The 14,458-nt window shown below is 52.5% G+C and overlaps 1 protein-coding gene across 1 annotated transcript in view; it reads left to right on the top strand.

Annotated features, from left to right (window-relative positions):
- Window positions 1–14,458, top strand: part of STK10 (serine/threonine kinase 10) — a 122,719-nt gene that overhangs the window by 75,921 nt on the left and 32,340 nt on the right. The window contains exons 8-10 of the mRNA XM_061129457.1: window positions 8,180–8,314; window positions 10,065–10,604; window positions 12,853–12,983. Coding sequence (XP_060985440.1) covers window positions 8,180–8,314; window positions 10,065–10,604; window positions 12,853–12,983 — 806 coding nt within the window. The remainder of the gene's footprint in view (window positions 1–8,179; window positions 8,315–10,064; window positions 10,605–12,852; window positions 12,984–14,458) is intronic.

Below are 14,458 nucleotides of genomic sequence, written 5' to 3'. Positions count from 1 at the left end.
ACGGTGAGAACCCTCTCCACATCCAGGCTCCCAGGAAAGGGCTGATGGTGGGAGCAGCCTTCCAAAGGAGAGTGGACAAGGTCACGGAGGGTCACATTGGACCTTGGGAGGACGTGGGCTTCACCCTGTTTGGAACAGGGCACCTGTGAGGGTTTGGAGGGAAACACTGTCTGACTTACCCTTACAAGGGTCTCTCTGGCTGTTGGATGTGGCATCTGGGAGACCAGCCAGGGTGACCGGTGACTCAGGGAACATCCCCTTAGCTGGCTGAATGGCCTTTGGGTGGGGAAGTGGATGGTGGCTTCCTTGAAGCTGTTTGAAATATTGGAGGCAGCTGTGAGCTACCCTTGTGCAGAGCCAATGCCTCGGGCCCTGGTGTCCACAGCCGGCGGGGTGAGTGGTGGAGCCTTGGCAGCTGTGTTTGAAAACCTGCATGCACCACTCGCCCAGCCGTCTCCGGGTCGCCTGGTCACTGTCCCTGGGGCACCAGCACTGCTGGAGAGGGAGAGGAGGTGGGCCTGGGGACGGGCAGGGGCTGGCCCTCCACTCTCTGTGGCCGCCTCTGACCGCGGTGGGAGGAGAGGGGCCAGCACCCCACCGCACCCTGGAGGCTCTCTCCACATTCAGCCGCTTTTTCCCGGTGCGGACATCCTGTGGGCCAGGCACTGGGGCTGGGCTGGCACTCCGGGCCTTCCTCTGGGCTGTGTGCACAGTGGTGAAGTGTGCGGACTGGGGGTGGGAAGGCCTGGGTTCAGATCACAGCTCTGCCGCTTCCTGGCTGTGGGGCCCTGCTTGAGGGGCTTCACCCCACCATGACCCTGTTCCCACTCTCAAGTGGGGATAATAGTCAGCCCCCCTCTCCTTACAGGGTCATTGTGAGGGTTAAGTGGAAGATACTGGAAAGTGCTTAGCTAAACTGTGCCATGGTGTGCTCTGACTGTTTGATGCCTTGAATTAAATTGTTTAAAAGTGGAAAGGAACAGGGATGCAGATTGGGGTTATCTGCTCAGGGTCACGATTGTTCTTGTCGGTTTCTGCCCTGTGTTTGCAGTCACACGGCTGGAGTGACAGAGGCCTCACATGTTGGGTGGGGAGGCGTTGGGCAGGGACGGTCTGGGCCGGCCAGTGGTGGGGGCGGGGGCGGGCTGCTGTCACTGTCAGATGCGCGAGCTCTGGGCTCCTCGGGCCGATTGTTTCCTGTGAGCACTCACCTCCTGGCCTTGTACATCCGGCCTCCAGGACACTGCCAGGAAGAGGCCAGCTGTCTCTCATCCCCCATGGCAGCCCGGGAACCTCAGCCTGGGCCAGGAATTTCCTTTCCATAGTTTGGGAAAAAAAACCTTCCTGCCAGAGGACTCTTTGCTAAGACAGAAGGGTTGCAGAAGAAAAGAGAGATCCCTCCACACAAATAAAGCTCCTTATAGAGCTTCGGCTACCATCAGCTTTCTCCATGTGCCTGTTTATCTCTTGAGTTAGGGAGGGTGGGGCATTGTTACCCCCATAGGAGAGGTCCCAAGGCTCAGGGAACGGAGCTGGCCTACTGAGGTCACCTGGCTTTGAGTGGCCAGATGCGAGCCCAGATCTCAACCTGCCAGCGCCCCCTCCAGAGCTGGTCACGCCCCTGCCTCAGCCCTTGCCTCACTGCTGGTTCCTCCTGGCCCTCAGCGTTCCCCACATCCTGGCCTCAGCCGACTGACATATGCTCCTGCTGGCTTGTAGTCCATTCATTCGCTTTCCTGGATGTTAGTTGGGACCGTTATCACTTGGTGGTACCCCAGGCTCTGAAATCAGGCTCACCCGCCAGGAATCTGAGTGGTCCTCACCCTGAGCCTCAGTTTCCTCCTCTGCAGGAGGTGGGTCGTGCTCACATCACAGAAGTGTGTGCGTGGATGCAGGTCTGTAAACCCCTGACATCTGGAGCATCCTTCATGCACAGTACACACTTGTCGAATTTGCTCTTAAACCTGCTCCACTCTAGCCTAGCGTTCTTTTCAAGGTTGTTGGCACCTCTGGACATCATGGTCAGCTCAGGCCTCAGGGCTGGTTTTGCTGGACCCAGCAGCAGTTGCAGGTGACTACTCCTTGTTAGTACCTGACGTCAGGTCTCCACGCCCTCTTGGTTTCCTTCCTTCTCACTGGTCACTAGCCTGTCTCCTTTGCCTGTTCCTCGTTTTCCAGCTGATTCACATGAGGTTTGCCAGGGCCTTTTCCTCCATCTCCATCACCTCGATGGGCTCACCTAGTTTGCCACGGCTCCTGCATTTCTGCCTGCAGCCCAGACTGCCCTGCCCAACCCCGAACCCTTGTGTCCAACTGTTTACCCTCCACCCCCCTTAGTATTCTCTACCTGCCTTAGGTGTCCACAGGCATCTCAGACTTAACAAGTCCGCCACTGATCTTTCCTCAAATATGCTCTGGCAATGATTTTCCCATCCCAGTTGATGGCAGCCCCACCTTGCCAGCAGTCAGGCCCCAAACCTTGCAGTCATCTTCTCAGATGGATTACCCTGTCTTTCTTACATACTCTGTATCCACTCTGTCAAGGAGTCCCATCATCCCTGCCTCTGAACCTGCCCAGAATCCAGCCACTTCTCACCATCTCCATTGTAGCCGAGGGAAAAACACAAGTCAGCTCCTATATCTCCTGAGTCCAAGCCCCTTGAGGCTTCCATCTTACTCAGGATAAAATCCAGAGTCTCAGTGACCTGCAGGGTCCAGCAAGGGCTGCCCATCTCACCTGGATCCCTCACATCTCTCTCTCTCACCCACTTACTCTTCCACAGTCAACCAGCCTCCTTGCTGACACTCAGGCACCCTCCTGCCTCAGGGCCTTTGCACTGGCTGTCCGCTGTGCCTGGGCTGCCCATCACCTAGACACCTCATGGTTGACTCTCTCCTTTCTTCAAGTCATTGCTCACATGGCAGCTTCTCAGTGAGGCCTCCCCCAAGTGTTCTATTTAAAACTGCAAACCACCTGCACCCCCCACATTCCTAATTCTCCTTCCTATGCCCTACTTTTTTTTTTTTTTGGCTGCATTGGGTCTTAGTTGAGGTACATGGGGTCTTAGTTCCCCAACCAGGAATTGAACCCATGTCCACTGCATTGGAAGGCGGATTCTCCATCACTGGACCACCAGGGAAGTCTTCCTGCACCACTTTTAGTTTTTCCATGGCACATACCACTTAGAGTATATAACTCGTTTATCAAGTTTATTGTTGGTCACCCTGACTAGCGTGTCAGCTCCCTGGAGACAGCAGGGTTTTTTTTTTTTTCACCAGTGTGCCCCGGACATCCAGAACAGTGCCTGGTATGGAGCGGGCCTTCGACCGAATATTTGCTAAAATATATTTATTTTTACTTAGGAAACTGTTACGTAACCTTTTTCCCACACCAGTTTCGATTCTAAATGTTTAGCAAATGTTAACTGATTTAATCTCATAACAGCTCTGTGAAGTAGGTATTGTTTGGATCTCTGTCAAACAGATGACAGAGAAACTGAGACACAGACAGGTCAAGTCGCCTGCCCAAGGTCACACAGCGTGTGAGTGACAGGGCTGCTTTCTGGTCATCTGGTTCCAAACCTGTTCGTCTGACCACTCCAGTAAGCTGCCTCTCTGAATGAGTGAAGGAGAGAGAGAAGAGAAGGAAGAAAGTTAGGAGGTGAGGGAAGGAGAATGAAGGAGCAATACTGACATCTGAAACCTTGGACGTATTATAGGCATTTTTTAAAGTTAGTCCTGGAGTGTGGGATATCCTGGCTAGCAGTTTCTTTTTTGTTTTAATTTTCTTTTTTTATTTGGTCACACTGTGTGGCATATGAGATCTTAGTTCCCTGACCAGGCATATAACCCCTGCTGCCTATATTAAAGGCAGAGTCTTAACCCCTGCACCAGGGAAGTTCCCGGCTGATGACTTTTAAGTATACAGAGGAAAACTAGGCTCAACTTCTTGGAAGGTTGACTGGAGATGGCAGGAGAGTCCTGGCTGGACGCTGGCTGCCAGTCGGTAAGCTCTGCAGCATCATGGAGCTCGCCTCAGAGACAGCATGAAACAGCGGTCCTCATCCTGAAGGAGCAGGCTGCTGAGGCCCGTCTGATCCGGGTCTTTCTCGGGGGCACCTGAGCGCCTTCCCAGGGACCCTGTGCCCAGACGAGCCTGTCCCCAGGTGGCGCGCAGTGTGCTGGCTGCCGGGGAAGGTCCCACACCTTCTTGGGCTGCACTTTGTCTCTCGTGGGCCTTGGCAGTTGGAACATCCTTTTAAACACATCCCGGAGGTAACAGCTGAGTCAGTGGGGGAGGTGTCTGTGCCCTGTGTCCAGAGCCGTTTACGGAACAGTCTTCTGGGCCTCATCTGACAGGAGGGCCTGCTCCTCCGCCTGCCAGCCTTGCTTGCCCGGGGACTCCAGGAGCTTGGGGTCCAGGGGAGTGGCCCTGCTCACCTGCCCCTCCTCAGAAGCCTTCTTTCCCACGGTCCCCCCTCCACTTCCTAAAGACCCCAGGGTACTCAAGGGAGGCCATGGAGCAGATGTTCAGCCTCAAGAAAGCACAGCTTCTGGCCAAGCTGAAGAACCACTAATTTGGTCAATATGTGATGTGGCTTGATGAAAACCTGGTATTTCCAGAAGCCTGTGTCGGCATTATTTGTTTGTGCCGCATCTGCTTCAGCCACTGCAGTGAAGTGTCCCGTGGCTTCTTGCTCAAGTTCACATGTGTGAGGTTGTGCAATGTGAAGCTTGGGAACATTTGGGATCTGATTCTCATCCTCAGTTCTGAAACACATGTGCTCTGTGGGGACGCAGCGGGGAATGGAAATGGCTGGGAGTGCAGACTGGTGCCAACAGGCTCCTCTGATTGTGGTTCTTCTGATGCCGGTGATGATAATAATGGTGGTAGGGGTGCTGATGGTGGTGATGATGACAGTGGTGTTAGTAGTCATGCTGGTGGTGGTGGTGATGGTGATGGTGGTTATGATGGTGGTGGTGGTGATGGTGGTTATGATGGTGGTGGTGGTGACAATGGTGGTGATGGTGGTGATGGTTGTGGTGATGTGATGGTGGTGGTGGTGGTGGTGGTGGTGATGGTGGTGGTGACGATGGTCGTGATGGTGGTGATGGTTGTGGTGGTGATGGTGGTGGTGATGGTGGTGATGGTGGTGGTGGTGGTGATGGTGGTGGTGGTGACAATGGTGGTGATGGTTGTGGTGATGTGATGGTGATGGTGGTGGTGATGCTGGTGGTGATGGTGGTGATGGTTGTGGTGGTGCTGATGGTGGTGGTGGTGATGGTGGTGATGATGTTGGTGATGGTGGTGATGCTGGTGATGAGGATGATGGTAATGGTGATGATTATGCAGATGATTTTTTGGGCCATATTTTGAGCTCTCACTACAATGCTTAGAACATCCGTACTATGGGGTACGGATGAGCAAACTAAGGCTCAAAGAGGTTGAATGACTTGTCTGAGTTGTTGGAAGTGGGATTTTAGCCCAGGCAGCCTGGTCTCAAGTGTAGAGCCTGCCATGTTCACTGCTATACTCTCCTGCTTCCCACAGTTAGTACACTCTTATTAACATCCAGTTCAAGACCTTTCAGAGCCACTTGGCTGCCGGAGTGGCAGCTCTGAAGGGCCCCTGTTTATAGCACTGCTTTGCTGCAGCCTTTGTACTTGCTTATGCTCCTGCCTGGAATTCTCTGTGCCCAGATCTTGCCCTGGTCCACCCCTTTATGTCCCCTCAGGTCTCAACTTGAGTGTCCCCTGCCAAGGAGGCCCCTCTGACCTAAGCAAACTCCTCCCCCCTCCAGCACCCCCGGCCCGTGTTCCTCCAGCCTCGTGCTGTCCTCTCACCTGATCTGAGAAATGTTCTTGTCATTTGGTATCATGCCCATCTTCTTTCCCGAGGCCGAGGGCCTTGCCTGTCTGCTTGTTTGGCCTTATTTCAGCACCTGGCACATTGCTGGCCTCAACACTGAGGTGTGAATTGACGAATGAAGAGGGGAGTGGGAGAGAAGGATGAGAAATGCAGTTCTTCACGCCTTTCCTAGTTGGTACTAACTAGAGGAAGCCCAGCTGGTTTAGGGCGGTCTGAACGACAGCTCTCTAACAGGGGTGAGCTGCATTGCTTTCTGGTGTGCAGGCTCAGGTGCCCAGGTGAACAGGTATTGCTTCTGGCCTTTCACAAATGAACTAAACAGATAAGAACGAATAAGCAGATAAGAATGATCTTCAGTGGACCTATCTGTTGTGAATGTGTTTTCAAGGTGCTAGACAATTTATTCTCTTTAGTCGTTTAGATACTACCCTGCAATCCTGTTCACACTGTTCCTCCACTGATAAATTTTCTGATAGTAAAAACACCGAATTTCATTGGAACCTTCCTGAAAATTTCAAATGAGCAAATTCTAACTTAATGACCACCCGTAACATGCCTTTCTTTTTAAAAAAAAAAAAATTATTTGTTTGGCTGTGCCGGGCCTTTAGTTGTGTTATGCGGAACCTAGTTCCCTGACTGGGGGTCGAACCTGGCCCCCTGCTTTGGGAGAGTGGAGGCTTAGCCAGGGACCACCAGGAGCCAGTGTGCCTTTCTAAGCGGCCCTGGGTGAGTGTGGGGAATCGAGGAATCCCACACCCCTTTCTACACCCTGATGCAGGGCAGACTTGCAGTAGGGAGATCTGCAAGCTCATTTACCATCTACTGAGGCCTTAAAAGCTTGGGTGTATTCCAAGGACCATGAAATAACTTTCACTTTTTAGAGGTGTGACATTTGTGTAAATGCCTCAGAATACAACATATACTACTTGGCCTCAAGATTTTGCAAACACCCAAAACCTATACAAGCATTTTCATAGCAGCTTTATTAAAACATAAGTGTCCATCAGCTGCAGAAAGAATAAACAGCTGTGCCATTGTCACGTGATAGAATACTGCACAGTAATAAAAAAGGAACAATTGGACTTCCCTGGAAGTCATTCCAGTGGTTAAGAATCCTTGCTTCCATTGCAGGGGGCATGTGTTTGATCCCTGGTTGGAGAACCAAGATCCTGCATACCACGTGGTGTGGCCACAAAACTTTAAAAAATAAATAAAAATAAGTTTTTAAAAAGTTAAAAAAGGAATAGTTTACTGACATGCAACAAGGTAGGGGGATCCCACAGTCTCAGCTTAGTTGTATTGAGTGAAGAAAGCCAACACAAAAGACTACATATTTTGGGATTCTGTTCAGATGGAGTTAAATAACAATCAAAACTAGTCTCTGGAGCTGGACAGCTGAGGGCAATGGGTTTGACTGCAAGGGCGACGGGGACCTTGCTGAAGTGATGGAAATATTCTGTATCTTGAGCTGGGTGGTGGTTATACTGAGTCTTTATATATGGAAAAAGTCACTGAGCTTAATGATTTGTGAACTTCTCTGTGTGTAATTCCTCAATAAAGTATATGTGTGTATATGTATGTACACACTATATTTTATACTGTATGTACATACTATATTTTATATATTATACTATGTATGTACATACTAGATATTATACTGGGTTTCTTGCATTGCCGGCAGTCTCTCCTGCATTGCAGGCAATTCTTTACTGACTGAGCCACCAGGGAAGCCAATATTTTTAAATATTCTACATCTTATCTTTTTAAGAAGTAAATTAACAGGAAATTCCCTGTGGCCCAGTGGTTAAGATTCCATGCATTCACTGCTGAGGGCCCAGGTCATTCCCAAGTCAGGGAACTGAGATCCCACAAGCCACATGGCATGGCCAAAAAAAATAAAAAATAAATAAACAAATACACAAGTAACCATCTTGAAGCATTGTTTTTTGCTCCCACTTTGGGCTAAGCTCCTGTCTGTGCTTGATCTCATGCATGATCTCATGGCATGATCTCATGCCATCCCTGTGGGTTTGGTATAATTTTCTCCGTGCAGAGGTGAGGAGCCCGCAGCTCAGAGAGGGAAAGGGACCTCACGGTCACACAACTAGTGAGCAGCAGAGATGGCGTTTGCCCTCCTTCACCACACACAGGACTTTCTGAGCTGCCTCTGGGTTCAAGGTCGCATTTCCCTGAGGGATGCTGCCAGCCTTCTCTGCCTGGGGGATCGCCTCCCCCGGCCTTGGCTGCCCCTCTTCACCACCGCTGCCCTCGCCCACTGTGATTCTCACCCAGCTGTCTTGCCCCTCTCAGCATCCCTTCGTCAGCAGCGTCACCAGCAACAAGGCCCTGCGGGAGCTGGTGGCCGAGGCCAAGGCTGAAGTCATGGAGGAGATTGAAGACGGCCGAGATGAGGGGGATGAGGAGGATGCGGTGGAGGCTGCCTCTGTAAGGACATCAGGGGTGCTGGGGAGCACGGGGGAGGGATGGGGTCCCTGCAGCGTCAGCTGGGGCGGAAGGGCACCCAGGAGGCGCAGGAGAGCTTCCTTTCTGTTCTTTCCCGGCTCAGAGGTCACAGGCTCCCACGCCACCGGTTACGTAAGACAGCAGAAGGGCCAGGCTGAGGCAGCAGGGTGTGTTGGCCAGATCCTGTAATTTTCAGGGATGACCAGGAATCAGACTTCTCTGTGGGATCTTCCAGTTTTTAAAAGTTGCTAGTTGACTCCTTTTGCTCCCAGCCTGCTCCCCGTGTGACTCACGTATAGAATGAGGATGTGTGTAGCACACGGTGGGCTCAATGCACGGAAAGACTGCCTGTGATCAGAGGCAACAGGCTGAGGGGCTCCGAGCACCCCAGACCCCGTCTGGCCATCGCGAGTGCCCAGGGGACCCATGTCTTGGCACCCTTGTAACCCATCTGCAGCTTCAGCTCTTGGCTGAGTGTAAATTTAAATTAAAGCAGTTTAAACTTCTATAAAACGTTTGTGTTAGCCACTCAGTCGTGTCCAACTCTGCAGTGCTATGGACTGTAGCCCACCAGGCTTCTCTGTCCATGGGGGTTCTCCAGGCAAGGATACTGGAGTGGGTTGCCATTCCCTTCTTCAGGGGATCTTCCCAACCCAGGGCCTGAAATCGAGTCTCCTGCACTGCCAGCAGATACTTTGCCCTCTGAGCCACCAGGGAGCCTTAAAGCTAATTTAAATTTTTACAAAACATTTGAGCCAAACAAAACACATCTGTGGGCTGGATTCTGCCCTGAACTACCACTTTTGGATCCATGGTCTAGTCATTTGGGGACAGATTCCTCCAGGAGGTGAGACTTACTGTCCAGATGGTACTGTGGACCTAGCGAGGCTTGTCCAGACCTGTCTGTTGGGGAAGGATGATATAGTACTTCCTCAAGTGTAATTCATTGCTGGGAGGAGCTGGAGCTGGTGTGCGAATCCTGTAACTAACCTATAACACTCAGAGATAAAGGTCAGGACAGTGTCAAGGGGAGGCTGGACACAGGGAGACCCTCCTGGACAAGGGGAGGGTCCCAGGGCTGGGATGTGTCCCACTCTTGACCTGGAAGGTGGCTACGTGGGTGCTCACTTTATTCATTAAGAGGAATGTTTATGTTTCATCTGCAGAAATCCTTGTTCTGTTTCACAATAGCAACATTTTCAGTACTTTTACCCCCCAAAAGCTCTAAAAAACAAAAACAAAACATGGAAAACATAGTGGTTAATAGACTAAAATCTAGCCTCTGGATTAGTTTGGCTTGGCCTTTCTGTGACTTTTTAAAAATCTGAATTAGTTGCCATCTAAAAATTGGGAGATGGCATGTGAAACTCCAGGTTCCAGCTTGTCTTGAAAAGTTTGAAGGTCTGGGCTTAGGGGACCTGTTTTTCGCGGGCTGTCATGATTGACTAGAGCATGGTAGCTGCTGCCCCTTTAGACAGGGCTCGAGCTGTCTAGCTGGCCGCAGTTGCCTCCACTCCTAGGAGGAATACCTGTTCCTGAAAGCAAGTGGTAATTTTATTGTTGGTTGGGCAGCAGGGAGTGGGGAGGCCTGTGGCTCACTAGCAGGGTGCCTATGAGGCCTCCCTGGCCCTCTTCCAAACCTTGTGGATATCTGACTGCCCAGACTCACTGCGTCTCTGACTCTTGCCTCAGACACATAGGACCATGGCCTTGACTGTCTGTTTTTTCCTAGCCTCTGGGGAACCACACTCGAGACTCCTCCGAGGTGAGTCAGCTGAGCCTCGATGCGGACAAACTTCTCAAAGAATCACCTTTTACCACGCCACCTCCCAGCCAGCCTCAGGACGATGTGAATGGGCCCAGCGAACCTGCTGGGGATGTGGCCCTCCCCACCAGCCCCCCGGATGTGGCCCCTGGAAATGAGAATGGCCCAGCGGTGCCCGTGCCCCTTCGGAAGTTCCGACCGGTGTCCATGGGAGCCAGAATTCAGGTGTCCGAGGAGCAGCCAGCTGCTGACCAGAGTGGAGACCTCAGTCCAGCGGCCAGCAGGTCCCAGAAAGCCAGCCAGAGCCGTCCCAACAGCAGCGCCCTGGAGACCTTGGGCGGCGAGCTGACCAATGGCAGTCTGGAGCTCCCCGCCCCGGGGTCGCGGAGCCTTGCCAAGAGGGACTCGGATTGTGGCAGCATCTCCACCTCTGGGAGCACGGACTTTGGCACCTCCCTGTCAGCAGACCTGTCCATGAACAAGGAGTCAGGCTGTCTGTCCATCAAGGTAACCGCACCTCTTGCGCACGGGCTCGGGGCAGACGTTCTGCAGAAGTGTTGCTGCTCAGTGTTGGGTTGTGAGAGCGTCCAGTGCCTGCCTTGCATTTTAAGTGGTTCATGAGATTTCTCTTTCTTAGGAGCTCTTTGTTTGAGTCACTGTTTAATCCTCCAAATATCTTGAGTTCAGTCTGGGGTTAAGTCGTGTCAGGCAGTAGGTTTGGGTTTTAATTTCAGTTTGGGGTTCTGTTTAAATTGGGTTTGGTTAAAGGCCTTGGTCAAATTAGGGAGAGAGGATTCTAGAAGTGAAAGCTCTCTGACTTGTGGATCAGCTATGCAGTCCATTTGCTGATGGATTCAGCGAAAGGGAGTGGGCTCGTGGCTGTTCCGAGGGGGAGCGGCACTGTGAGTGACCCTGGCCACTGCGCTTGAGAGCTCAACGTGAGGCCCGCACTGCAGAATGCTTCAAAGGAACCATATCGCCGAGTCCAGCCCAGCAAGCAGAGGCTCAGGTGGGAGGTGGGGAGCTGGTCAGACTCCAGACTCTGCACTCTGAATCCCGCGTGTCACGGCGTCCTGATGGTGGGTGCTGTGGCCTCTTTGTCCTCAGGAAGGCCTGACCTTCCCCGGCCCGCTCCCACAAATCATGAGATGTTCGTGAACTCACCTTTGGTCACCTGATTGGCCACCCCAAGAACCTCACCCCCAACTAAGGCTGAAGTTAGGAAATGTTTTGTAACCTTTTGTTTGAAAACCACACAGCACAGACTCAAAAATATTGGCCAAATGAAAGAAGGGAAAAGGAGAAGCACCCAACTATTGCAGTTAGCTTTGGGAACAGAAAGAAAGCGCATTTCTTTTTTTCTTTTTGGGGGGTGGGGTGGAGTGGGGGAGAGAAATCACACCAAAAAATTGAATAGATTAGATCATATTACATTTAAAGCTAGTACATTAAGAACAAGCACAAAACTAAGAGCTAATTTTTTAAAGTGAGAAAATCAGACAAATAGAACAGGGCGAGCAGAGAGGGCAGCAGCTTTTAGGAGTAAGAAGCATTGGGGCCCTTAGGACAGGGTTTCTGTCCCTTCCCTTCTTGAAAAGACACTAAGGGTTAGGAAAAAAAAAAATTTTTTTTTTTTTAAAGTCTGATCCACCTCACCTCTCCTCGAGGGTGTTGAGAGCATCCCTTTACTGGTGAGCTGGCAGTGAGTCAGGGAACACAGCTGCTCTGATAAGAGCGCCTGGCTGCGTCAGCGCCCTTGGCTTCACCGGGAGTCTCTTACCCCTTGCAGGGCCCTGTGACCGGGACCCCAGGCCTTTCTCCCTCGCCACCTCCAGCTAGCCTGTTCCTGGTTGCTGGTCTGACTCATCCTGAGTCCTGGTGCCCAGGAGGGGCTGCCGTAGGGAGATGCTAGAAAGGCCAGGCTGGGCTCCACCAGGAGGGGCCTCGGAAGCTAGGGGAGGAATTGGAGATGGAGATGCCGTGAAGACTCCAGTGCAGATCCATAGGCTCACCCCAGTCAGGATGGAGAACGTTCAAAGAGTATTTAAATGCCTCCAGGAGTTCTGGCAGCACTGTGTACGCGATCACAGGAGAGGGGCATGATTATTCATAGGAAAAGGTAAAGACAAAGATATGAGTAATTTCATGGTGGCTCCAGAGGGGTGTGGCCTTCTGTGGAGGTCAGGTCAGGTTAGGTTTGGCTGCCAACATAGTTCTGAACTCTGGTTTTCCAGGCTCCTTGGATTTTGGCATTGAAGATAAGAGAGGAGTGGTCTGCAACAGTAACTGTCAGAAATAAATGCCAAGTGTTGGACCCTTCTCATGACCCGAGTGCTATTGAATTCCATCCGCCCCTGATTCGTTGCATCTTCAGAACAAGCCTGGGAGGCAAGCAATGCTGCTCCTCTCCTCTGACAGGCTGAGGAGGCTGCGGCTTGGGCAGCACAAGGGGCTTGCCCAGGGTCACAGGGCCAGTAGGTGTAGAAGGAGAGTCGGAACCCAGTTTGCTGGGATGCTGCGACCTGTGCGTGAGAGGGTGCCGGCAGTCAGCAGGCAGGGGCTGGGCAGTGTCCGAAGGGTGAGGTCAGGGAGAGGAGGGGGCCTAACCTCACAGACTCAGGCCTCCAGGTTGAGAAGCTTGAGGCAAGCGGGGGACCATGGACAGTCACCTCCTTCCTGGTCGGGGCTGAGACTGGGCCACCCATGGATTCATGGCTGTAATACTGAGCTTTGCCTAATGATCTTCCCTGGCCAGGACTCAAGGCTGCACAATAAGACCCTGAAGAGGACACGCAAGTTTGTGGTGGACGGCGTGGAGGTGAGCATTACCACCTCCAAGATCATCAGTGAGGATGAGAAGAAGGATGAGGAGATGCGATTCCTCAGGTGAGGCTGGAAGGGGCTGCCGATGCCTGTAACAGGGCAGGGATGAGATGGTAGATGTGGGTCTTTCTGGTGCAAGATCTGTCTGTCTGAGACTTCCCTGGTAGTCCAGTGTTTCGGGCTCTGTGCTCCAACTGTAGGCGGCACAGATTCAATCCATGGTCAGGGAACTAAGATCTCACCTGCTATGCTGCCAAAAAAAGAGCTGTCTGTCTGTCTACAGCATTAAGTGTGGAATCAGGGACACTAAAAGAATCTGGCTTTGCCTGAGACCCTGTATTCCCTAACTCACTTCCCTCCTCCATATACTCACCCACCTCTTCATCCACTTCCCTCCCCCTCCACTTACATGTCCACTCATCAGCCCATCCCTCTACCCACTTACTCATTCATCCATCCATCCACACACCCGTTCCTCTATCCTGTAGCCCATCCTTCTTGTCGCCCACCCACCCATCACCTACGCACCCACTCAGCTCCCTATCCACGCCTATCCTCCAGCCTCCCCTCCAGCTAGCCAGCCGTCTGTTCACCGACATATCCACACCCCCTCCCCAGGTTGGGGGACACACGGATGACCCAGATAATGGAGGCTGTGGCTGGGGTAGAACCCTCATGGGCCAGCAAACAGCATTCAAGATAATTCCCAGCCATAGTACATGCTGTGAAGGCTGATGGGAGAGTGGCCACTGGGCTAGGGGTGGGGGGCCTTGCCTGGCGGGAAATCCCTGAGCAGAGCAGCGGGTTGAGAGGAGCCGGCCAGTGGCACAGCCGGGAGAGCGTGGCAGGAACTGCTAAGCCCAGGCTTGTTCAGGGACCTGAGAGGGAGGAGCTGGAGTGCGGGGCTGGAGGGAGAGGATGCGGAGTCGTTCCCAGGGCCCACAGGGTCCAGGTCACGTCAGTCCACGGGCAGGGGTGGAGAAACGTAGATTTCATCCCCAGTGGAGGGACTGATGCTGAAGCGCCAATACTTTGGCCACCTGATGTGAAGAGCCGACTCATTGGAAAAGATCCTGATGCTGGGAAAGATTGAGGGCAAGAGGAGAAGGGGACAACAGAGGATGAGATGGTTGGATGGCATCACCGACTCAATGGATGAGTTTGAGCAAGCTCCAGAAAATGGTTAAGGACAGGGAAGCCTGGTGTGCTGCAGTCCATGGGGTTGTAAAGAGTCGGATACGACTTAGCGATTCAACAACAACAAAAACAACTGGAATGAAGCATCTGGAGAGTGACGAGCTGTGATGTCCCTTCTAAAAGCCAGCCCTGGTGTCATCCGAGTCTGGGCCACCCAGCCCTGCTGTCATCCAGTCCTGGGGCAGGACTGAAGCAGGGATCCAGGGAGACCCTGGCCGGGACAGTGGCCAGACAGAGGGCGGGTGTGGCGGGACAGCTTGGGTTCAGCATGCATTCTGGAGGCAAAGCTGGAGATGGGAGGGGTTGGTGTGGGCAGGAGGGTGTGAGGCAGAGCTGTTTGC

Source organism: Dama dama, chromosome 25 (genome assembly GCF_033118175.1).
Source record: "Dama dama isolate Ldn47 chromosome 25, ASM3311817v1, whole genome shotgun sequence".
Lineage (NCBI taxonomy): Eukaryota > Metazoa > Chordata > Mammalia > Artiodactyla > Cervidae > Dama > Dama dama.
Note: the sequence above shows the minus strand (reverse complement) of the source record. Positions and strands in the feature narration are given on the sequence as shown.